The sequence below is a fragment of the Chiloscyllium plagiosum genome, unplaced genomic scaffold (assembly GCF_037043375.1).
Source record: "Chiloscyllium plagiosum isolate Xiang-an unplaced genomic scaffold, Cpla_swu_hap1 HiC_scaffold_13, whole genome shotgun sequence".
In the NCBI taxonomy this organism is placed as follows: Eukaryota; Metazoa; Chordata; class Chondrichthyes; order Orectolobiformes; family Hemiscylliidae; genus Chiloscyllium; species Chiloscyllium plagiosum.
The window spans coordinates 77,754,954-77,779,151 of NW_028270151.1; the positions used below are offsets into that span (position 1 = coordinate 77,754,954).

The 24,198-nt window shown below is 42.3% G+C and overlaps 1 protein-coding gene across 6 annotated transcripts; it reads left to right on the plus strand.

Moving 5' to 3' along the window:
* The first annotated feature begins 291 nt into the window (after positions 1-291).
* Positions 292-20,985, plus strand: LOC122555765 (uncharacterized). Of its 6 annotated transcripts, none has more exons than XM_043701882.2 (6): positions 292-347; positions 6,638-6,722; positions 10,810-10,915; positions 13,321-13,394; positions 16,901-17,152; positions 19,030-20,985. In XM_043701882.2, exons 1-6 carry the CDS (start codon positions 293-295, stop codon positions 20,015-20,017), a joined length of 1,560 nt encoding a protein of 519 aa, XP_043557817.2. In that variant the 5' UTR covers position 292; the 3' UTR covers positions 20,018-20,985. The 6 variants fall into 6 exon arrangements, with proteins under 6 accessions (XP_043557817.2, XP_087849902.1, XP_087849901.1 ...); XM_087993776.1 differs by lacking the exon at positions 292-347 and adding an exon at positions 386-914 and having other exon boundaries at positions 18,982-20,985; XM_087993775.1 differs by lacking the exon at positions 292-347 and adding an exon at positions 939-1,376 and having other exon boundaries at positions 18,982-20,985.
* The last annotated feature ends 3,213 nt before the right edge of the window (positions 20,986-24,198 follow it).

Here is a 24,198-nt window from a genome sequence, read left to right on the forward strand (position 1 = left end):
ACATTAACACGGTGCTCAAGGTCAATGCAGGCTGAGAGGGATGGGCAAGACTGGCGCGTATCAACAGTTCACAGCGCCTGTATGAAAGATGGCGGCACGAAGCCCAAATAGTTGTCCAACCTGCCGCCTGTTTGGAAATTTGGGTACTTTAAAAAGCGACAACTCTTCAGTTTTTTCTATCTCAATCCCAGGGCTGCAGTCCCTAGCTTTTGTACGATTCTTGCCCCGACGCCTCAACAGGCAGACAATCGGGAAGCTCGGCGCCGCTGTGTGTGGAAGGACCCCGGGGAAGATGGCGGAACGGGAGCGATTGGAGCGGCAGTCGCTGGGAGCGCTGTTTGGGGCCTGTAGGTACTGGGTCGGGCTGGGTTGACAGGCCGCCTGTCGCACTCTTACTCTCCCTCCCTGTCGGACTCCCTGCTGGAGTCGACACCACCCACTGCACCTCAATGCATCCTGCTCACTCAGATCCTCCCTCTGACAGTGTGCAGTCAAATACCTCAAAGTCAACAAAGCACTAAATACCTATACTTGGTGAAAGAGCAGTGCTCAAAAAGCTTGTGATTTTAAATATACCTGTTGGTGTATAACCTGGTGTTGTGTGACTTCTGACTTTGCCCACCCTGGTTCAACACCGGTATCTCCACATCATAGCACATTCCCAATCCTTAGCAAACATTGCACCCCTCCTTTTGGGCTGTGGAGTTTGACCATTCTAGATCTTTGTTTGTACAAACCATTCTGCTTTTTGTGCCATGTGGTGGAAATGTGGAATTCTAAAATTATTACTAAACTTTCAAAATGACATCTGCAAATTCCAAGATTATTGCTAAACTTTCAAAGTGACATTTGCAGTTTGTCCAGTTGCCTCAGATGTCTCGAGAATGTGATTTGAGAATAAAAAAATCATTATGGTAAGTCAGGGTCTTTTGGTACAGCAGTACTGTCACTACTTCTGAGCCAAAAAATCTATGTTTAAGTTCCACCTGTCTTGAAAATGGGTCATAGGATGTCTGAACAGCTTGATTAAGTGTTTGACAACTTGTGTATTCTGAATTTTCAGTCTACTTTTCATTTGTAATTTATCAGACAAATAAAAGCTGAGCCAGGTGTGATCAGTCACTGAAAAGTCAGGTGAATGATATGGGATAAATTGTTGGGTCAAATGTAGCTGTATTCCCTAAACAGATGGCATTTATTTTTCCTGTCCGGAAGCAGTGGGAGACAGAACGGGGGTGATGTTGGAGACAAGGAAGTTGCTGGGAAGGTAAGAGAACAGTATAAATTCTTACCTTCGAAGCCCACGGCCTTTTTCCTGTCCGGGAGCAGCGGGAGACAATGGGGGTGACGTTGGAGACAACGAGGTTGCGGGGAAGGTAAGAGAACAGTATAAATTCTTACCTTTGAAGCCTAAGGCTTTTTTCCTGTCCAGGAGCAGCAGGAGACAGAGCAGAGGTGACGTTGGAGACAGGGAAGTTGCCGGGACGGTAAGGACTTAGTATACATTTGGGCAGTGGCTAAACCCGAGATGCTACATATGTAGTATCTCCCTCCTGCCCACCCTCCTCTATCAGAAGAAAAAGGACTCCGTAAAGTAAGGTTTATTTATTTTTTTCTTTCTTATCTTTCATATATTTAAGTACATTGTTTGGTTTTAGTTAGTTGATATAAAGCTAAGGCTTAGATTGGCAGGGGACCTCAGACCCGTGGCATGTGCCTCTTGCCTGATGTGAGAGCTCAGAGAAGTGGCTGACATTCCTGACTCTTATATTTGCAAGAAGTGTGTCCAGCTGCAGCTCTTATTTGACCGTATGACAGCTCTGGAGCTACAGATGGACTCAGTGGAGCATCCACAATGCTGAGGAGGTTGTGGATGGCATGTATAGTGAATTAGTCACACTGCAGGTTAGAATTGCTGAGAGAGACAGTGAATAGGTGACCAAAAGGCAGAGAAAGAGTAAGAAGGCAGTGCAGGTGTCCCCTGCAGACATCTCCCTCCAAAACAGGTATACTGTTTTGGATACTGTTGGGGGAGATGGCTCGCCAGGGGAGGGCAGCAGTTGCCGGGATCATAGCAACATGGTGGGCAGTGCTGTTCAGAAGGGTGGGAAAAAGACTTGTCATAGGGGATTCTATTGTAAGGGGAGTAGATAGGTGGTTCTGTGGCTGAAAACGAGACTCCTGGATGGTATGTTGCCTCCCAGGTGCTTGGTGACATCCCTGACCCGATCAGTTGCAGAGCATTCTGAAAGGGAAGGGTGAACAGCCAGTTGTCGTGGTGCACATATGCACCAATGATATAAGATGAGGTCCTGAAAGCAGAATTCAGGGAGCTAGGAGAGAAGTTACAGAAGAGGACCTCAAAGGTAGTGATCTCGGGATTGCTACGAGGGCCATGTGCTAGCCAGCGTAGAAATGAAAGAATAGGCAGGATGAACACGTGCATGAGGGATGGTGTAGGAGGGAGGGGTTCAGATTTGTGGGAAATGGTGACCGGTTCTGGGGAAGGTTGGACTATTACAAATTGGGCGATCTACACCTGAACCAGACTGGAACTATTGTCCTTGGGGGAGGTTTTAAACTAATGTGGCAGGGGGCTGGGAATCAGGAGGGAAGACTACTAGACAGTGAGGTGGAAACTGGTGATTGGAAGGATCACAAAGTTAACATTACCAAGGGGAAGAGTAGGCAGAGAGCAGATGGACGCAAAAGAACTGGCGGCCTGAAGTACATATGCTTTGATGCAAGGAGACTAGTGGGTAAGGCAGATGAACTTTAGGGCTTGGACTGGTGCCTGGGAGTAATACATTATTACGATCGCAGAGACTTGGTTGAAGGAAGAGCATGATTGGCAACTAAATGTTCCAGGATATAGATGCTTCAGACAGGACAGGGAGGGAAGTGAAAGTGGGGGAGGATTTGCATTGCTGGTCAGGGATGATATCACAGCTGTGCTAAAGGAGAACATGATGGAGGACTTGGGCAGTGAGGTGTTATGGGTGGAGCTGAGAAATAAGGGTGCATTTACATTGGTTGGGTTGTATTACAGGCCTCCCAACAGTGAGCATGAGGTAGAAGAACAAGTAGGTAAACAGATTATGCAAAGATGTAGAGGCAGCAGAGTGGTGGTGATGGGAGATTTTAATTTTCCCAACATTGACTGGGATACACTGAGTGTCAGAGGTCTGGATGGGGCAGAATTTGTAAGGAGCATCCAGGAAAGTTTTCTAGAGTAGTATGTCAATAGTCCAACAAAGGAAGGGGCCATATTGGACCTGGTGTTGGGGAATGAGCCAGGCCAGGTGGTAGAAGTTGCAGTGGGGGATTTCTTTGGGAATAGTGACCACAATTCTGTAAGTTTAAGAATACTCGTAGACAAAGGTGAGAGTGGTCCTAAGGGATGAGTACTAAACTGGGCCAAGGCCAATTATATAAAAATTAGGCAGGAGCTGGGAAATGTGGATTGGACACAGTTATTTGAAGGAAAGTCCACAGTTGATATGTGGGAGGCTTTCAAAGATAGGTTGAAGATAATGCAGGATAGGCATGTCCCTTTGAACACAAGGGAGAGGAAAGGCAAGATTCGTGAACTGTGGATGACAGGAGAAATTGTGTGACTAGCCAAGAGGAAAAGGGAAGCGTACATAAGGTCCAGGCAGCTAAGAACAGAATGGGCCTTGGAGGAATATCGGGGGAGTAGGTCCAATCTTAAACGAAGAATCAAGTGGGCTAAAAGTGGTCATGAAATAACTTTAGCAAGCAGAATTAAGGGGAATCGCAAGGCCTTTTATTTTTATATAAGAAGAAAGAGGGTAACCAGAGAAAGGGTTGGTCCACTAAAGGATAAGGAAGGAAGGTTGTGTGTCGAACCTGAGAATATGGGTGAGATTCTCAATGATTACTTTGCATCAGTGTTCACCAAGGAACGGAAAGTGATGAATGCTGAGATTAGAGATAGAAGTTTGTTTACTCTGGATCACGTTGACATAAGGAGGGAAGATGTGTTGGGTCGGCTAAAGGATATTACGGTGGACAAATCCCTAGGACTAGATGGGATCTATCCCAGGTTGCTGAGAGAGGCTAGAGGGGAAATAGTTGGGGCCCTGATCGATATCTTTGTATCATCTGTAAACACAGGTGAAGTACTGGAGGACTGGAGGGTTGTTCACGATGTCCCCCTGTACAAGAAGGGTAGTAGGGATATTCCAGGTAACTACAGACCTGTGAGCCTAACATCAGTTGTGGGAAAGTTGCTGGAAAAGGTACTGAGAGATAAAATCTATTTATATTTGGAAATTAATGGGGTTATCAGTGATAGGCAACATGGTATTGTGCGGGGTAGATCATGCCTTACCAACTTAATAGAGTTCTTTGAGGAAGTGGCCAACTTGATACGTGGAGGAAGGGCTGTAGATATCATATACGTGGATTTTAATAAGGCGTTTGCTAAGGTTCCCCATGGTAAACAAATGGAGAAAATGAAGTCGCAGGGTTTTCTAGCTAGGTGGATAAAGAACTGGTTGAGCAACAGGAGACAGAGAGTAGTAGTTGAAGGGAGTTTCTCGAAATGGAGAAAAGTGACCAGTGGTGTTCCACAGGGATCAGTGCTTGGGCCACTGTTGTTTGTGATATACATAAATGATCTGGAAGAGGCACTGTTGGTCTGATCAGTAAGTTTGCAGATGACATAAAGATTGGTGGAGTAGCAGAAAGCATAAGGGACTGTCAAAGAATACAGGAGAATATAGATAGAGTGGAGAGTTGGGCGGAGAAGTGGCAGATGGAGTTCAATCCAGGCAAATGTGAGGTGATGCATTTTGGGAAGTCTAATTCTAGAGTTCAGGCCCATTGTACCCTGACGGTGGCTGCACAGGTGGATAGAGTGATCAAGAAGGCATATGGTATGCTTGCCTTCATTGGACATGATGAATTAACATGATAAACCCTTTAGACCTGAACTGAATTTTCCATCTACCCCATCTTCTTTCACCGGACACAGCAGCCCCTGTCTGCAGGCAGTGCCAGATCAGCACTGTGGACACTGGAGATCTGAAATATTAACAGAATGTCATGGAGAAACTTAGCAGTTCTACAGCATCTATAGAGAGTGAAACAGTTAATGTTTTCATGTCGTGTTTGGAAACAAATCCAAAGAAGAATCACATTGGACTTGAAGTGTTAACTCTGTTTCCCATAAATCTCTTGCTGCCAGACCTGATGAGCTCCTCCAGTAGCTCCTGTTGGCATGCCAGATCAGCGAATCCTGCTTTTCATATTTCTCCTGAAATTATCCTGTAATAGGAATCATGTAGCTATTATTTTGTTTGGCTCTAAGTAAAAATATTATCTGCCACAGTTCCGTTCAGACATAATCAATCACTCTAGCAGTAGATGGAGAGGAAGATGCTACAACAGGTTCTAGAGTCTGAGTGGTTAGGCTTGTGTTTGGCTGGTGTAGCCCATTAGATCTGTTCAGTCGTGATAAGTAGTTTTAATTTAGGAGCTGAACGGAATGTGATTTATTTGTTCTTAGGAGGTGAGCTACATGAGGAAGGTAACTCTCATTGGCTACCTTCTTTAGAGCAGAATAATTTTTATGTCAAGATATAATGACGTTGAGTGGGACTGGAGTCAGGCATATACCAGGCTAGATAGATGAAAGTCCTTGGAAGACCTGGATTGATTTTTTTCCACTTACCCCATCATGTTTCTCCTGAAGCTGCTAATCTGCCTCTTAATGAGGGAGGTCTTACAATGCCCCAGGCTGCCTCCACCATGCCCAAGCATCCATTCTTTATCATTGATGCTGCCTGTTATATGTGTCAACAGCTTGTTAAACGCTAGGAGCCTGACAGTCGAGTCTGATCATGCTGTTACCCACCAATGTTTAGGAGCAACACCGGATAATGATAGGGAGCTATTCCCTCCCATTCATCCTGACTTCACCCCTCAATAGTTTAGATGCATTGAGGATAACAGCTGAATTTCCAACACTTGATCCACATATGGTCTAAAGCTGGGTACAGACTATTGAACTTAACAACTTATGTTCTCTGTGTTTTAGGCAGTAGCTGTATCCCCTTGGGAGGGCACCTATCATTTCCTGGGTTGTTGGTCATGATAGAACATGTTGAAATATCTTTGCACTTTTCACTGTTTTCCTGCATCCAGGTAGAAGTGGCAATAAAACTTAATTAATCTAAATATGCTGGAGTCTGTGCAATGACTTCTCCAGAACAAGCATCGAATGTAGGCTTCTGAGCTGTTTAATGCAGTGTCACTTGGATCAATGATTTGAATCAGTAAAGTTTAAAAATCACACAACACCAGGTTATAGTCCAACAGGTTTATTTGTAAGTGCAGCTGTACAAGCTTTCGGAGCGCTGCTCCTTCATTTGTTAACTAGTGCTGACGAAGCCAAGTGCTCTGAAAGTTTGTACTTCCAATTAAACCTGTTGGACTATAAATTGGTGTTGTGAGATTTTTAACTTTGTCCACCCCAGTCCATCACCGGCACCTCCACATCTTGACTTGGTAAGTCAGCCAGTGGTGATAGTAGGCGAGCTATTTGAATGCTCTTGAGAGCAGTGGAAATCATACTAACACTGTTTTGCTCGTGTTTTACATTTTATTGTAGATGGTAAGCTGCTGGACAAATGCGATCTGCAGGCAGCTCTGACCGACAGACTTCGAGTTGAAAAATGTGACCTCCAGACTATCAGGTATGTCAAGAGTGTCCAAGCTGTAATGGCTCCCTATCATTATAGTAATGCATTCATACCATAGAGTCTTGAGGTAGGATGGTAAGAATCTAAAATTTTAATATGTGATCCATGAATAGCCACTTAGGAAACCCCTACAGATAGGGGAGCATTCTCACACTTCAGAGTTTATGTATTTGGGCATTGTTCCTCTTGTATTTCCGTCATGGCAGCTATAATAGTGGTCTGCTCTTGACTGGATTTTAACTTTCTTATTCTGAGCCATTACAGGCAGCTGTGCCTTCAACTATCTAGTCCCTGAGCTCTGGAATTCAATTCCTAAACTACCTTCTGTCACTCTCTCTGTCACTCTCTCTCTCTGTCACTCTCTCTCTCTGTCACTCTCTCTCTCTGTCACTCTCTCTCTCTGTCACTCTCTCTCTCTGTCACTCTCTCTCTCTGTCACTCTCTCTCTCTCTGTCACTCTCTCTCTCTCTGTCACTCTCTCTCTCTCTGTCACTCTCTCTCTCTCTGTCACTCTCTCTCTCTCTCTGTCACTCTCTCTCTCTCTCTGTCACTCTCTCTCTCTCTCTGTCACTCTCTCACTCTCTCACTCTCTCACTCTCTCTCTCACTCTCTCTCTCACTCTCACTCTCACTCTCACTCTCACTCTCACTCTCTCACTCTCACACTCTCACACTCTCACACTCTCACACTCTCACACTCTCACTCTCTCACTCTCTCACTCTCTCTCACTCTCACTCTCTCACTCTCTCTCACTCTCTCACTCTCACTCACTGTCACTCTCTCACTCTCTCACTCTCTCTCACTCTCTCACTCTCTCACACTCTCACACTCTCACACTCTCACACTCTCACACTCTCACACTCTCACACTCTCACACTCTCACACTCTCACACTCTCACACTCTCACACTCTCACACTCTCACACTCTCACACTCTCACACTCTCACTCACTCTCACTCAACATTCCCTATAACATATTGCCTTGAACAGGGGTTTGGCCATACAATGTAATAACGCCTTTTCCTGATGTCAGGTTTTGTTTTATTATGCTCTAGTACATAATTAGGAGCAAGTAAAGGCCATTCCGGCCAGCTCTGCCATTTAGTAAGATTGTGGCTAATTTTCTATCTCAATTCTACCTTCTTGCACTGTCTGTATTCCTTGGTATGCCAAAAATCTATTTGATCTATCTGTCGAATGGACTCAATCACTGAGCACCTTCTGGGGCTGAGAATTTCAAAGCTTCTCAAACTTCTAATGAATCCCTCCACACTCTTCGGCAGAAAATGCCAAGTGCCTTATTTTAAGACTGTGACATCAAGGGAGTGTGCTGGAAGCTCAATGGACTGGTTCCTGGCATGAGGGGTTTGTCCCAGGAGGGGAAATTGAGTAGGTTAGAGTTAAGTTCCCTAGCACTCTCCAGTCAGGGGAAAACGTGCTCCCAGCATTTACCCTGAATGTTATATATTTCAATTGGATCACTTCTTGTTCTTCTAAATTCTAGGGAACTTAACTCTAACCTACTCAATTTCCCCTCCTGGGACAAACCCCTCATGCCAGGAACCAGTCCATTGAGCTTCCAGCACACTCCCTCTTTGGATAAGATAGGCTGATCAAACCTGTAGACGGTCCTCCAGGTACAGTGTTAGTAAGATCCATTGTAAGTGCATAATTTCACACTTTATTATATTCCACGTTCTTGTTCACTTCCTTAACCTGTCTATATTCTTTTGGCAGCCTCTTTGTATCCTCCTCTCAGCTTACCTTTCCACCTAACTTTGTTTTATCAGAAAACCTGAACGTAATACAGTTGGCCTCTCATCTAGATCCTTGATAGAGATTATAAATGGCTGAAACCTAAGAATGTTGAGACAATTTATGTTAAAAGTGTTATATAGATTGATTCCTGTTTGATTTTGTGTCTGAATGTTCTACAGTTGATTCTGTTGGGTAAAGACGATGCTAAATTAAGCTACTGTGCTGATCCCCACTGGAGTGGCAATCGAGACATGACAATTAGTCTCAATGCTCCTAGTTAAAGGTTAGGAAATATTAGCCTCAGCTCCTGTTCCTGCTGGAATTTGTACATTCAAAGAAATTTCTGATGGAAATAGCACGGAAACAGACCCTTTGGACCAACTCGTCCATGCCGACCAGATATCCCGATTTAATCTAGACCCATTTGCCAGCACTTGGCCCATATCCTTCTAAACCCTTCCTATTCATATACCCAACCAGATGCCTTTTAAATGTTGTATTGAACCCCAGCCTTCACCACTTCCTGTGGCAGCCCATTCCATACATGCACCACCCTCTGCGTGAAAAAGTTGTCCCTTAGGTCCCTTTTATATCTTTCCCCTCTCACCCTAAACCTATGCCCTCTAGTTCTGGACTCCCCCACCCCATGGAAAAGACTTTGTGTATTTATCTTATCCATGCCCCTCATGATTTTATAAACCTCTGAGGTCACCCCTCAGCCTTCAATGTTCAGGGAAAGCAGCCCCAGCGTCATTCCTCCATGATGGAAGTGTCTGCTGACATTTTCTGTCTCGGAGCAGATGATAGAATGGCTCCTCCAGTTATGTTTGGAAGGCGATGGCAAGTTTTGGAATTGCATCTTGAAGAATGAGACAAAGACAATAATTTCTATTTTCACAGCATCTGTCATGAAATCAGAACATCTCCGGCTGTTTCACAAACACCAGAAAGAAATATATTGGCAATGCAGTTGTTGCTATGTGAGCAAATGCCCCCTCAAGTTGCTAATCTCAGTAGTTTTGCTTTGACTATTCGAAAAGAACTTTGGTTAATGTTCCTAATTCTGTTGGCAAATAAAGTAGAATGAAACTAAGAACTGAAAGCAGGGTGATTGGTCACAGATTTACAGGGCTTGAGAGAAACTATGTAGGATAAGTCATAATAAATACTGGCAAAATAGAATTTTATCTGGCATCCTCTCACTTGCTCATTAGCTCTTCTCTGGTGATCTCACTCTCTCACTGTTTTGCATGTTTCTTTCTCTCGCAAACCTTTCCTCTTGTGTTCCTATTTATCAGTCTCCAGTATACCATATTTTGTGTATCTCTCAAGCTCGTTTTATGTTCATTCTCAGACACCCACAACCATTTCCCTTCCCTGTAGCACATAATATTTAAATATTATTAGTGCTGTCATTAGTCTGTGTGCCTTTTTGTGGCTGAGAATCTAAGTCCAGGAATTCATAGAAGTAGATGAATCGTAGTACTTGTAGTAAAGCACTAGAACTCTGGGTCATTAAAAAAAAATAGTCATCTGTTTAAAATAGATGAGACAAGATGTTCTCTCAGAAGAATGTTGTTCTTCAAAAGATGGTGGAAACAGAGTCTTTGAATATTTTTAAAGCAGAGATGAATGGACTCTTGTTAAGCAAGGGGTGAAAACTTATCAGTTATAGGTGGGAATGTGAATTTGTGATTACAGTCAACACTTATTAAAGGCTGGAGTGTTCGAAAGGCCGAAACTACACTTGTGCCTCATTCATATGTAGGCAGATGCCATTTGACTGCCATTCACATGCTGGTTATTTGAAATAGTAGGCATGTTTGGTTTAGCGTGCCCATCTTTTTTATCATTACTCTGCAAGTTTCTCATCCTTGTTTTACTCCATTTTCAAATTACTTATGGAATCATCATTTGCTGTCTTTTCAGGGAGATTTTTGACCTTGTCAGGATTCCAGATCCTGGCAAATCCTCAAGTCATTCAAAATATCAAATCTCCCAGTTGCTGAAAAGAGAAACACATTTCTAAAGCTTTGCATCTTTTATTTATCAACACAAATGGAAGAATGCCAAATTTCAAACATTCTCAACAGTTTTGATTTCCCTGGAGCTTGGGAGCGTGTAGTACTTCACTGCTTTCTTCATAGCAATGCCTTGCCCAATCAGTCAATCTGCCAGCCATTCTCTCATGTAGTATAAAGCGTTGTATTAAGTCTTCCTTTGCTAGTTTATAAGCATGGTGTAGCTAAGACCTGTTCTTGATTACGTAAAAACCTTCACTCTGACCATTAACGTGTCTATTTTTATCCCTCCCACATATTAGACCAGCCCTGCAGGGGACACCGAATGAAATACTGCTGCAAAAAGGCACTCAGACCTGGATTCAGCAACAGGATGAGTTGATGGAGTTTCACAAAAATCGCGGAGATGTAGGTATCAACCCCAACGGTCAGGGTTCTTTGCAGTCGCTCTCGGCTGTGCAGTTTTGCTGTTTGGTGCGATTGAATACCTGAATCTTTTCTCCAATAGATTGGAAGGTCATGACTAAAGCTGTGCAGACCCAGGCTCCTTATTTCTACAGCTTTAACTGTGGTTCTTCATCTCCCTTGAAGCTCTGATGTTCTGTAATTTGACAGTCGCTTATCAGCAGAAAGTCCCTCCGTTATCCTAGGCCAGCAAGGTCAATTTCAGTGCCTGTTATGATCATTTGCTGTTCCTGGTTCAGGAATCATCTCTACCTTTGACCTACTGTTCTTCTGCTTCTGATATTTGCATCAAATCCCTATTTATAATGAGTTTCTGCAACCTCAGTGTTTATTAAATTAGATTAGATTACTTACAGTGTGGAAACAGGCCCTTCGGCCCAACAAGTCCACACCGACCCTCCGAAGAGCAACCCACCCAGACCCATTCCTCTACATTTACCCCTTCACCTAACACTACAGGCAACTTAGCATGGCCAATTCACCTGACCTGCACAACTTTAGACTGTGGGAGGAAACCGGAGTACCCGGAGGAAACCCACGCAGACACTGGGAGAATGTGCAAACTCCACACACACAGTTACCCGAGGTGGGAATTGAACCCGGATCTCTGGCGCTGTGAGGCAGCAGTGCTAACCACTGGGCCCCCGTGTGTGTGATGACACCGAGAGACAAGCTCCCGAGGTGAGGTCACGTCTTAAGTGTATTTGTGAACTGTGTATTTGTAACCATCCCACACAAAGTTTAAAATGATGAAGACCATGACACTGAGGGAGAAGTTGGGTATTGAGTAGCTGTGTCCATATAATATATAAGAATTCTGCCTTGATGTCTTCAGGAGAAAGTGCATTAAACTTTCATAGATTGCTGGTTTAGCCTCTGCTGGAACATTGTCCACCTGTGGGAAATGTACTTTAGGAAGGCTGTCATGGCCTTAGAGGGGGTACAGAGGTTTAACAGAATGGGACTAGCGATGAGGGATTGAGACTGGAAAAGCTGGAATTATTATCCCTAGAACACAGCTGTTACGATGGAAATTTAATAGAGCTGTTAAAACATGAGTTTTAATAGAATAAATAAAAAAAAAATTGGCAGGAGGGTCAGTGCTCAGAGGATGCAGATTTCGTAAAATTGGCAGAGGGAAGATGAGAATTATTATTATGCTGTGACTTATGATGATCTGGAATATATTGTCTGAAAGCACAGAGGAAGCAGATAACATTAAAAATGGAATTGAAAAAATAAAGTAATCAGGGCTCTGGGGAAAGAATGGTGGAATGGATTAATTGCATGGCTTTGACAAAGAGCCAACCTGGGCATGATGGACTGAAAGCTGGTCTCCTGAGTTGAAAGATACTTTTTGTGTTGTCCCACATTAATTTTAGCTTTCATTGAGGAATTTTGTGTCAGAGACATAAGTACAACAATGGCAAAACATCCACATTGTACTGACAAAGATCCAGGTAAGAAATCAACGTATTAGAATTTGGAGTGTTCCTGAAATCTTAGTCAGCATATTTTTAAAACAAATTTGTTAAAGGGCGGTGTGCATGACCAGCAAAGCCAACATTTATTGCCTTTTCACCAGCAGACCAGACCAAACCAGGTCAGGATGATAGATTTCCTTTGCTAGCGTCCGCCAAGCAGCCTCCCCTGCTGCCATGCATTGAAAAAGATGGATTGCTGATTGTGGTATTTATTTGTGGTGGTAGCTACTTTGGACCAGCAACATAAGTGTGCCATTAATTAGAGAACAGTGGAGGGAGGCTTGTACAGAAAGTTTGGGCACAGAAACAGCCCATTGTAGAATGTAATATTACAGTACAGAGAGAGCTCATTAGCCCATAATGTCTGTTCTGGTGTTTGACTGCACTTGAGCCATGTTATCCTATTGCTTTGATTGCTGCCTGGATCCTTCAATGTCCCTCTTTTTGATAAACTACCTAATTCTACTTCAAAAGAATGGAAAAGTGTTTTAACAATAGGTTGTTGCCCCAGTTTGCATTTCAATTAAGTAATACATTTAATGTTTTTTTTAATTACATTAATTTTATTCCTCCTTGTTACTGTTTTTGTTGCCAGTCAAAGTCATGTGTCACATTTTGCCTTACAACTCTTCATAACATGGTTTTAGATTCAAACATTCACTCCTTACGTGGACGTTATTCCCACCCCCATCCATCATTCTTGCTTTGTTGCTTCATTTACTTCAGTTAAATGTACCTTAACAGTTAGGTATAATTGATTGGATTTATTTAAATAAATTAAAATATGCACACAGTAGATGCCATGGTTTTGTACTGTATGGGGTCTTGTAATTAATTTTTTTTTCTCCTTTCTCTCTTGCCCAGCTCACACAAAGCATGATCGAACTCAATAGCAGACTGCAGCAAAAAGATAGAGAAATCTTGACCAACGAGGCAAAGTAAGTTAGACCATAAGACATAGGAGTGGAAATTAGGCCATTCAGCCCATCGAGTCTGCTCCGCCACTCAATCATGGCTGATATGTTGCTCAACCCCATTCTCCCCCTTTCTCCCTGTAACCCTTGATACTCTATCGAGGTCTTAAATATACTCAATGACCTGGCCTCCACATTCTTCTGTGGCAATGAATTCCATAGACTCACCACTCTCTGGCTGAAGAAGTTTCTCCTTATCTCCATTCCTTTACTCGAAGGCTGTGCCCTCACGTCCTAGTATCTCCTACCAATGGAAACATCTTCCCAACGTCTACCCTGCCCAGGCCATTCACTATTCTATATGTTTCAATTAGATTCCCCTCATCCTTCTAAAGTCCATCAAGTATAAACCCAGAATCCTCAAACTTTCCTTATTTGTTAAGCTTTTCATTCCTGGGACCATTCACACGAACGTCCTCTGAGCATGCTCCAGGGCCAGTACATCCTTCCTGAGATATGGGGCCCAAAACTGCACATGATATTCCAAATGTGGTCTGACTCCAAATGAGCCTCACAGAGCCTCAAAAAGACATCCCTGTTTTTATATTCAAGTCCTTAAAATAAATGCCACCATTGCATTTGCTTTCCTAATTACTGACTCAACCTGGAAGTTTACCTTGAGAAAATCCTGGACTAGAACTCCCAAGTCTCTTTACACTTCAGACTTCTGAATTTTTTCCCCATTTAGAAAATAGTCCATGCCTCTACTCTTCCTACTAAAGTGCATGACCTCACTCTTTCCCACATTGTACTCCATCTGCCATTACTTTGCCCACTCTCCTAACCTGTCCAAATCTTTCTGCAGCCTCCCCACCTCCTCAATGCTACCTCTCCCTCTACCTATCTTTGCATCATCTGCAAACATAGCCAGAATGCCCTCAGCTCCTTTAGCTAGATTGTTAATGTATAAAGTGAAAAGTTATGGTCCCAACACTGAACCTTGCGGAACACCACTTGTCAACGGCTGTCATCCTGAGAAGGACCCTATTATCTCTACAATCTCCCCAGCGTCATTTTTCGTTGGTCCAATGTTCACTTTTGCCTCTCTTTTGCCCTCTATATATATTGAAAGAAACTCCTAGTCTTCCTTTATATTACTGGCTAGCTTGCCCTCATATTTAACCTTCTACCTTATTTTTTTCTGTTGCTCTCTGTCCGTCTTTGTAAACTTCCCAATCCTCTAGCTTCCCACTGTCCTTTACCACGTTATATGCTTTCTATTTTGCTTTTATGCTATCCCTGACTTCCCTAGTCAGTCATGGTCGCCTCATCCTCCCTGTACCATGCTGCTTTTTCCTCGGGATGAATCTCTGCTGTCTCCTGAATTACTCCCAGAAACTCCTACCATTGCTATGGCTTTGCTGCTAGGCTCCTCTTCCAGTCTATTCTATCCACTTCCTCCTGCATGCCTCTGTATTTACCTTCATTCAGCTGAAATACCATTACCTCTGATTCAATTTTCTCTCTCTATCTCAAATTGCAGAGTAATTCAATCATATTATGATCACTGCCTCTTAAGGTGCTCCTTAAGCTCCCTTATCAAGTCAGCCTCATTGCACAACACTATATCTAATATTGCCTGTTCCTAATTGGGCTCCACTACAAGCTGCTCCAAAAATCCATCTTGTAGACATTCCACACATTCCTTTTCTTGCAATCCACTACCAACCTGATTTTCGCAGTCCACTTGCATATTGAAATCCCCCATGATCACTCTAACTTTAACTTTACCGTTCCTACACATCTTTTATATCTATTGGTATATATTGTGCTGCAGCTCTTGAGTACTATTTGGAAGCCTGTACATAACTCCAGCTATGTTTTTTTTTACCTTTTGCAGTTCCTCAATTCTACCCACACAGAATCTGCACTATTTGACTCTACTTCACTTCTTACAATTGATTTAATTTCAGTTCTTACTAATAAGGCAACCCCACCCCCTCTTCCCACCTGCCTATCTTTTCGATAGGATGTACATCCTTGAATACTCAGCTCCCTGTTCTGATCCCCTTGCACATCTCCATGAAGCCCACCACATCATGACTGCCAATTTCAATCTATGCCACAAGTTCATTTACCTTATTCCTAATACTGCGTGCATTCAGGTATAACACCTTCAGTCCTGTATTAACGTTCCCTTTTCTCATTATTGTTTGTTTGTCCAGTGTGCTTGAAGTTTGGTTGCTAACCCTTCCCGTACACTCTGGCCTGGAGATTTTAATAACCTCTCCTGAGTTCTGCACTCTTGCCTCCTTTAATTCAGGTTTTCTAATTTCCCTTAGAACTGAGCTGTCCCCACTGCCCCTTACTACCACCACCATTTAGTTTAAAGCCCTGCCTACAGCCCTAGTTATATGATTCTCTGGAACCCTGGTCTCAGCACGGTTCAAATGAAGACCGTCCCATCGGAACAGGTCCCTTCCTCCCCAGTACTGGTACCAATGTCCCATGAATTCAAACCCATTTCTCCCATCCCAATCTTTGAGCCACCCTTAACCTTATTGGTCCTGTGCCAATTAGCTTATGGCTCAGGTAGTAATCCAGAGATTATTACGTTTTTGGTTCTGCTTTTGAATTTAACTCCGAACTGTTCATACTCCCTTAGCAGAACCTCTGGCCTAGTTTTATCTATGTTGTTGGTACCTATGTGGACCAAGACCAGTGGATCGTTAGTGGGCAAATTAGAGTCAGACTCATTTTAGATTTGGAGAGAGGATATTTAGATGCCCATCTGCCTGCAATTGAGCGGATTTTTGCATTGAACTGAAAGAGAATATCTCTCTCTATGATAGTGCAATCCTGCAACCCATGATTCATTTTTAAACCGTGTCCTTGACTCTGCTGTAAATCTTTCGCATTTAATCTTATAATTACGTGCCTTCATTTGAAATCCTTCAATGGCAGAAGCTCTCTGCTTTTTTCAGATTGGATTGTTTCTGATTTTTGTTTTGATATATTCAGTTAGAATCACTCAGACCAACAATGGCAGATTGGATTTTATAAATGAGGATATTTGGAGGCTCATGTATTAAAGGGCTAGAGGAAAGTTGGAATATGTAGTGTATGCTAGAAACATAGCTTCAAATCAAAGGAGATAACTGTCTTTAACACCTTGTGGTCTTGCATTCAAATGGGTGAACCTTGTTCTTACTGTTTCCCTGCACCTGTATTTTCTCTTACTCCTGAAATCGGATGTGTTGTTAAGTTTCTTTCAGCCAGGTCTTCCTAAGGTGGAGATCAGGACCCCAAGTGGGGTCATGTGGTGAAATGTTGTGATTGTGAGCTCTGGGACAGTAATGGCCATCACAGATAAATCCACTCTCACTCTCAGAGATATTCTGTATCTTTACCCCATTTTTATAGCCTCCCTGTCGTCCAATGTAATTATGAGACATATCCACCTGCTGAACACATGCAATCTGTGTAAATTACCCAAGTAAACCTGCACTTTGCATCCTGCTGTGTTTCAGAATGGTGGAGTACCACAAACGGATTAAGAGGCTGGAGGTGGAATGCCAGGAGCTGCGGACTAACCTGCAGGACTTGGAGCGAGCCAATCACGTACTGAAAAATGAATACAACACTCTCCACATCACATTCAGCACCCTTGAAGAACGACTGCAGAAGATGGCTGATGAGAACCGTGAGCTAATCACACGGTGGATGAGTGAGAAAACACAGGACACAAACAGGCTGAGTACAGAGAATGAAAAGGACTCCAGGTAAATGCTACAATTCAATTGCACTTGCTTTACTGCTGTCATGTAAAAAGTAAAATAGGTGGGGAGATAAGCAATTGCTAAAATTTTGTATTTTCCATCCCTCTCAGTCTGATGGCTGACTCACTATGTTGTAATTAGTCAATCACTTCATAATTTTGTTTCTTCCCATATTTAAAAGATGAAGTCTTTCAATATCTGCCGCAAGCCCACAGTTCCCCTTCCCTTTGAGGCACTGTCCTGAGTTCTCACTGTTGGCCATACTATCTTGTCTGTTGCTAAAGTATGGAGCTCACTTTCCTCTTTTTTTTGTAAAATAAACCAAATCCTTTCTGCTTGACACCTTTTTAGCTCAACAAAGCCCATGCTGTTTAAGGCTTGAGTCCTAATCTCTGATCTTCTAAAGTTTCTCCTGCATTCCTGAACAGAATACAAGATGAAGGAACTTTGTTATCTATAGAGTGCGATGATGATGGCATGAGCCAGTTTCACCTGTTAGGCCAAATACCTGTTTCTACGCTGAGATTCTGTGAATTTGATATGTTATTTTTCTCTCAACTGCAGCTTCCCATCTCTGTGTTCCTTTCCTTCCTGTCCTGTCCCTGATCAATGCAATGATGTTCAGATCTCCTTTGAACTTGAATTCTTTGTTCATTTTTGATTGCAATCAGCAACTTCACATGATCTTGCTTCTGTCTGATTCTCACTGCCCATAATTCAGCTTAGTGTTCTGACCGTTTTATTCTAAAAACTAATTGGTGATGGATGATATTGGAGGTACTGTTTACTTACTCTTATATTTATTTGAAGAGTGAAACATTTACAGGCATACACCTCCATTTTCTTATTAAAAGCAAACCACTGCAGATACTCGTTCCATTCCTGCTGAGTTTCTCCACTGCTTTGTTTTTATGATTGTTTCCTTATTATTTTCTTTTGTGCTCAAGTGAAAGCCCACTAAGTGCTCTCTTCCTGGATATAGTAAACGCAATGGGTATAGAATTTACACTGGCAACTACTCTTACTCATTCATTCCCAGGATCGCAGAAAACGTTGGATTATTTTTATCCTAATCCTTTAAAACACTTCCGTGCCAGCTAATCAAGACTTCCTGTTTTAACTTTTCTGTACTCTTTGGTTGTTGTTACTTGTTTTGTGAGTCTTCGCTTGCCAGTTTGGCTTCTGATATAGATTGGAGCAAATGGTAGTCTGGCTGAACCATTGGTGGTCCATTGAATGAAAAGCAGAATCCAGTAGATGCTGCACAACTGAAATGAAAATTCCTGGAAATATTCAGCAGGTCGTCATGAAAGGCCATGACTTGAAAGGTTAACCCTGTTTTTCTCTTCATAGATGCCCTGACCTGCTAGGTATTTTCAGCAATTTTCTCTGTATTTTTAGTCCATTGATTCCTTGCTGAAGCCGGTACTTTATAGCATAGCAGCTTGGTATACCAGAGTCTGAGACAGTAAGCGACTGGTAAGACAGGAAACCTCATGGGCAATTAAGAGTCAAGCACATTGGCTGTGGGTTTGGAGTCATATGTAGGGTAAGGATGGCAGATTTTCTTCTTTAGTGAGCCAGATGGGATGTTTATAACAATCAACAATGGCCGCTATCAGACCAATTTTTAATTCCAGATTTTACTGAACTTAAATGTCAACGTGTCCTCCGAACACATTAGCCTGGGTTTTTGGACAATGAGTCTGGTGTAATTATCACTACACCCCTCCATGCTGTTAGTTTGCCTCATGCCAATTGTTTCTTGCAATGTATCCAAAATCCGTTCTTGTTTGTCTAATTTGGTCCTTACTGTTTTTGTCATCATCCAGGTACTCATTCACTGTACAAAATCTCATTGCTGCTTCTTTTTGTGGCAGACCATTTATCCTCCTGGGAGGAATTGGAACCTTGCCCATGATGCCGACGAATCACAAGCGCACGGATCTGCCGCTTGCTGAGAAGGTGAAGGTTGTCATGGCTCTGCAAGGCCCAAAAGTCTCCTACGCCTCGGTGGCCAAGATGTTCAACATCTCCAAGAGCCAGGTGGGACGCATCAGCCAGAACAGGGAGAGGATCCTGGAAGAATGGCGACAGAACGCCAATCCCAATCGCAAGAGGAAGAGGAAGGGGAAGGATATTGAGGTGGAGGACGCTCTTCTCTTGTGGTTCCAGCATGCTGTGGCTGAAGGAGTCCGCATCTCTGGCCCCATGCTAAAGACAAAGGCCAAGGAGTTTGCGGAGGAGCTACATCACAATGACTTTGAGCCAACTGATGGATGGCTCTCGCGATGGAAAGCTCGGAACAACATTGTCTTTAAGAAGGATTCCAACGAGCGGCACGATTGTGATGGCTCTGTAGCAAATGGGCTGACTCCTGAGAGACCTGAAGCCGAGGCCAGAGTCACTGATATTGGCCACAATGTGACCTTGCTCGATGCAATCCAAATGTTGTATCGGGCCTATGGGGGCATGGAGCAGACTCCCTGTGCTGACTCACACCATGGAGACAAGTTGAAAAAGCATGCAATCTGTCTGGGTCCCAGAATCCCCGGGGGCGACCTTGACTCGGCTAATTTCTGTCCTCACTTGCTCCCAGCAAAACAGGAGGAGCCTCCTGGCTTGCAGCCCAAATCTGAGGACAGTTGTGTGACAACCAAGAGGCCCCGCCTGGAGATCAAAGTGCAAGAGCGTGAGGTTGACAGAAGGTCACGAAGCATAGCCCCTGTCATCACCAATAACGAGGTGTTAGAGTGTGTGAGCAAGCTGGGAAACTGGCTTCAGCTGCAAGGACCGTCGGGAGTTTACGAGCCAATGCTGTGCATGCTACGGGACATGCAGACTGCAGTGGCAACTTTCTTGAGGTAGACATTAGCATCTTGCTGATGATGCAAAGAAAGTTTTTTTTTAAAAAGAAATGAAACTGAAAAATGCTGAAATTGTACCTGTAAAGATTAACCCTCTAATGGACCTTTCTTGGAACTTAAAAATCAGGAGGCCAAGAAAGCAGGGTCTTGTGAAGGTGTTTCATTTTGATGGGTGGCTGTGCCTTCAGACGCCAAGGTCCCAAGCTCTTTCCCCAGACCTTCTGTCTCTGTCCTTCTATTTAAGACATTTCTTAATACCTACCTCTCTGATTGCCACCAATCTTAATACCCCTACCTGTTTACTTGGCTTGGCATAAAATTTGTTTGGTTATTCTTCTGTGAACCAACTTTGGACCTTCTACCACTTTAATGACTTTCTACGAGTGCAAATTGTTGTTGTTTGATTCCAACCACAACCTCAACATCTGGAAGATATTTCACTGATCTGTTGTGTATCTCTAATGCTTTCTGTTTTCTGACTGAATTGATTTCTCAAATGTTTTTATATATTTATCTGAGACACATTGTATACTGCACAGTAGTCAGAATATAAAAAAATGTTGTACTATTATAGAAAACAAAACTCTGCTAATTTATTTAGAGAAGCCTTTTTTTATACTTACAATAATAAAGAAGTAACTGAGTCCAGTGGAGGCTACATTTTAGCATTTAGTACAATTAAATCTGTAAGTTGGCTGGGTTTAATGTTTGTAAGGGCGTAAAAGAGATAATCAGTTCAGTACCAAAGACTGTATTGCGTGTGTTAACTGCCAGATATTATGTTAAATTGAAAAGCACCACAACTGCAACTTAAATGGATCAGTTCACCCTTATAAGGGCTAAGACAATGACACTATTATACCATAGTGTATGTAGAACAGTCTCGGCTGGTGTGAAGCAAACTGCACTGTATAACTTCATGTTTGATGCTCTTTCCACTTCACACAATAAAGTAGTGCAGTGTTTTAATCCCGCCGTAAACCACATGTTCTTTATGATCTCTGTGTTAGTGTTGGTGTAGAACTGTTGGTGCTGAGGAAGTAGGATTCCGACTTCAAAAAGTGGGAGGTTTAACATTGATTCCAAAGCCATTTAAACAAATGAAGCTATTAGTATGGCAAATGTTATTGCTACACAAGACAAAATAAGAGCTTATGCTGTAGGGGATGACATTAGCATGGGTAGACGATTGGTTAGCTAACAGGAAATGTCAGGATGGCAAGATGTATGAGAGAGGAGCATCAATTCCTAACAACTTATTTATACATAACTTGGATGACAGGACCAAATGTATCTTGTTGCTAAATTTGCTAATGACACAAAGATATGTAGGAATATAAGCTTTGATGACAACATAATGATTTTGTGTGGGATGTAAATTGGTCAAGTGAGTTGGCAACAATTTGGCCAAGTATAACATGAGAAAATATGAAAGTATCCACTTTGGCAGGAAGAATTAAAAAGGCATATTATTTAAATAGGGGAAGATTGCAGAACTCTGCTGTACGGAAGGATCTGGTATTCTGACACAAACATCCCTAAACGTTAGTGTATGGGTACAATAAATGATTAGGAAAACAAATGTAATGTGTCATTTATTTCAAGAGGAATGGAATATAAAAGTAGGGGAGTTTTGCTACAGTTATATAGGTTATTGATGAAATCACATCAAAAGTACAGCATACAGTTTTGGTGGTCTTACATAATGGTATTACAAACAGTTCAGAGTTGGTACTCAGCTGATTGCTGGGACATGGAAACATTGGATACATAGAGCCCGTATCCACTGGAATTTGGAAGAATGAGAGCTGACATTGAAATTTGAGATCCTGAGAGGACTTGATAAAGTGGATAATGAAAGCATGTATCTCCTTGTGGCAAAGATAAGTACTTGGTAAAAATAAAGGGGTCTCCCATTTTAGAGGGAAGTTTTTTTTTGTGATAGTCAAGGGTTTGTGGAATTGTCTTCCCAGAGAGTACAGTGTTAGAGACATTGTCATTGAATATTTTTAAGACAGAATTTGATAGATTTTGTTTTACAAACAAGGAAGTCAAAGAGTATGGGGTTAAGCACTAGAATAGAGTTCAGGCCACAACCAGATCATTCCATCTTATTGAATGGTAAAGCAGGGTTGAGGAGCCAACGACCTGCTCCTCTGTCCATTCGTACATTCCTATGTAAGTGAAGTGGTATTGGCTATTTGGTTGACAGACTTGTTGCTCCTAGTAACTGATGCCTCACAGGCATCTTTTGGATGGACTTAATAAGCCATATTTGTGCAGAGGGTCCCCAGACAGGGGTGCAGTTTAGGTTTCCTCCTATACAGTATTTACATTCACACTCACAGCAACAATCAGCTTCTATAATTACTGTCCAACACACAACAAATTGAAACTTATAACTTTGCGCATGAAATGAATGAGTTAATGTGCAGCAAGATGAGCAGTTGTTTTAGTGAGCTATGTATTGGTCTCAAGTATTTGGCAGAAAAAAGACCTTCTGTAATTTCAGGCAAAGCTGCAATTTGAATTAATTACAAGGGGCTAACTTATATAGGTGCAAGTTAACAGATAAACAGCAGCTGAGTGTTAAGCTAATACTTTCAAATTATTCCTGAAACCAAAATAAAAAAGGGTTGTTGAGCCCTCAGCTGATATCCAGATAAATGTAAAATGGGTTCCAGAGTTGTGACGGGTACTGTTGAATCAGAAAAATGAAAATTGTGAGAGAACCCCAGTCATGGCAAATATCGGTTACAGATCTTTATTGGCCTGGCAGCACAGTTCAGCTGTAAACCTTTTATAACCAGAAGGTAGTTCAGACCTGTAACATCCAATTAGAATGTGATTGTATTGAAGTAGCTCATCACCATTTACTGTCTGTCTTTGAATTAAAATGGCCACTTGGATGTTGCACGAGCAGGCTATCCAGATAATTAATTACAATAACTTTTACCAACATGAGTCCCTGCCTCGACTGGAAACATGCCCCCATTATGAAAAAAATACACACTGACATTAACGTTAAAGTGCACATTAACACTTGCTGGAAAATATTGGTTATAAGTACTATGTATGTCCTGATTGATTTTTAAAATCTTTTATTTGTGCACATTACTGTCAGTCTCACGTACTGGAATCATGCCAATATGGTTGAATTAATGTGTTTGCATGGTGGAAATATTTGATGGGCTCTTGCTCTCAATAAATTCTAACGGTTGACCAATAATGTAATCACTTACCACCGTGTCAACAGATATAAAATAATGCTGCTGACACAACTGGTGATTGAGGATACTGACCTGATCACTGCACATTCCAGAAATGACACTAGCAATAATTGCTGTTGTAATTATCAATTTGATTTACAAAGACTATTGCAGTGGGCATGTAGCAGCACGGTGCCTCAGTGGTTAGCCTTGCTGCCTCACAGTGCCAGGGACCTAGGTTCAATTCCACCCTGGGGTGGCTGTTTGGAGTTTGCAAATTCTCCGTGTCTGCATCCCTGGTTTCCTGCCACAGTCAAAAGATATGCAGGTTAGATGGATTGGTCAGGCTAAATTACCCATGGTGTCCAGGAATGTGTAGGCTAAGTGGTTTAACTATGGTACATGTAGGGTTATGGGGATAGGGTAGGGGGGTAAGTCTGGGTGATCTTTGGAGGGTCAGTGTGGACTTGATGGGCTGAATGGCCTGCTTAAACATGTCTAGAATCTATGCATGTATAATATTGTTAATGCTGGATGTGTGCAAATGACTAGTTTTCAGCTCTGCTCATCTTTTATGTTTTTATGTCATTATAGGGAGGAGACATGCTCCTGGTTTCTCAATGCTAAAAGGACTAATTATCAGGAAAACTGAACAGAGAGAACAAATCTGTTTGTTTCTCCTGATAATTATGTTCTTTCAATATTCTCGCAAAATGAGAAAATTGAGAGATGATCTAATAGATAGTCAAAGGTCAGTAGATAACTTTTAAAATGTTTCCACTTGTTGGGGAAATCCAAACTTTGGGATCATAAATTTGAGAGTCACTAAAATCCAATTTGGAATTCAGGAGGAATCTCTACACAGAAAGTGGATAGAATGTGGAATTTGATACCATATGGAGTATTTAAGTCATTTTGCATAGGTGCCTTAAGGAGAATCAAGATAAATGCATTAGGGAGAATGGGGTTTGCC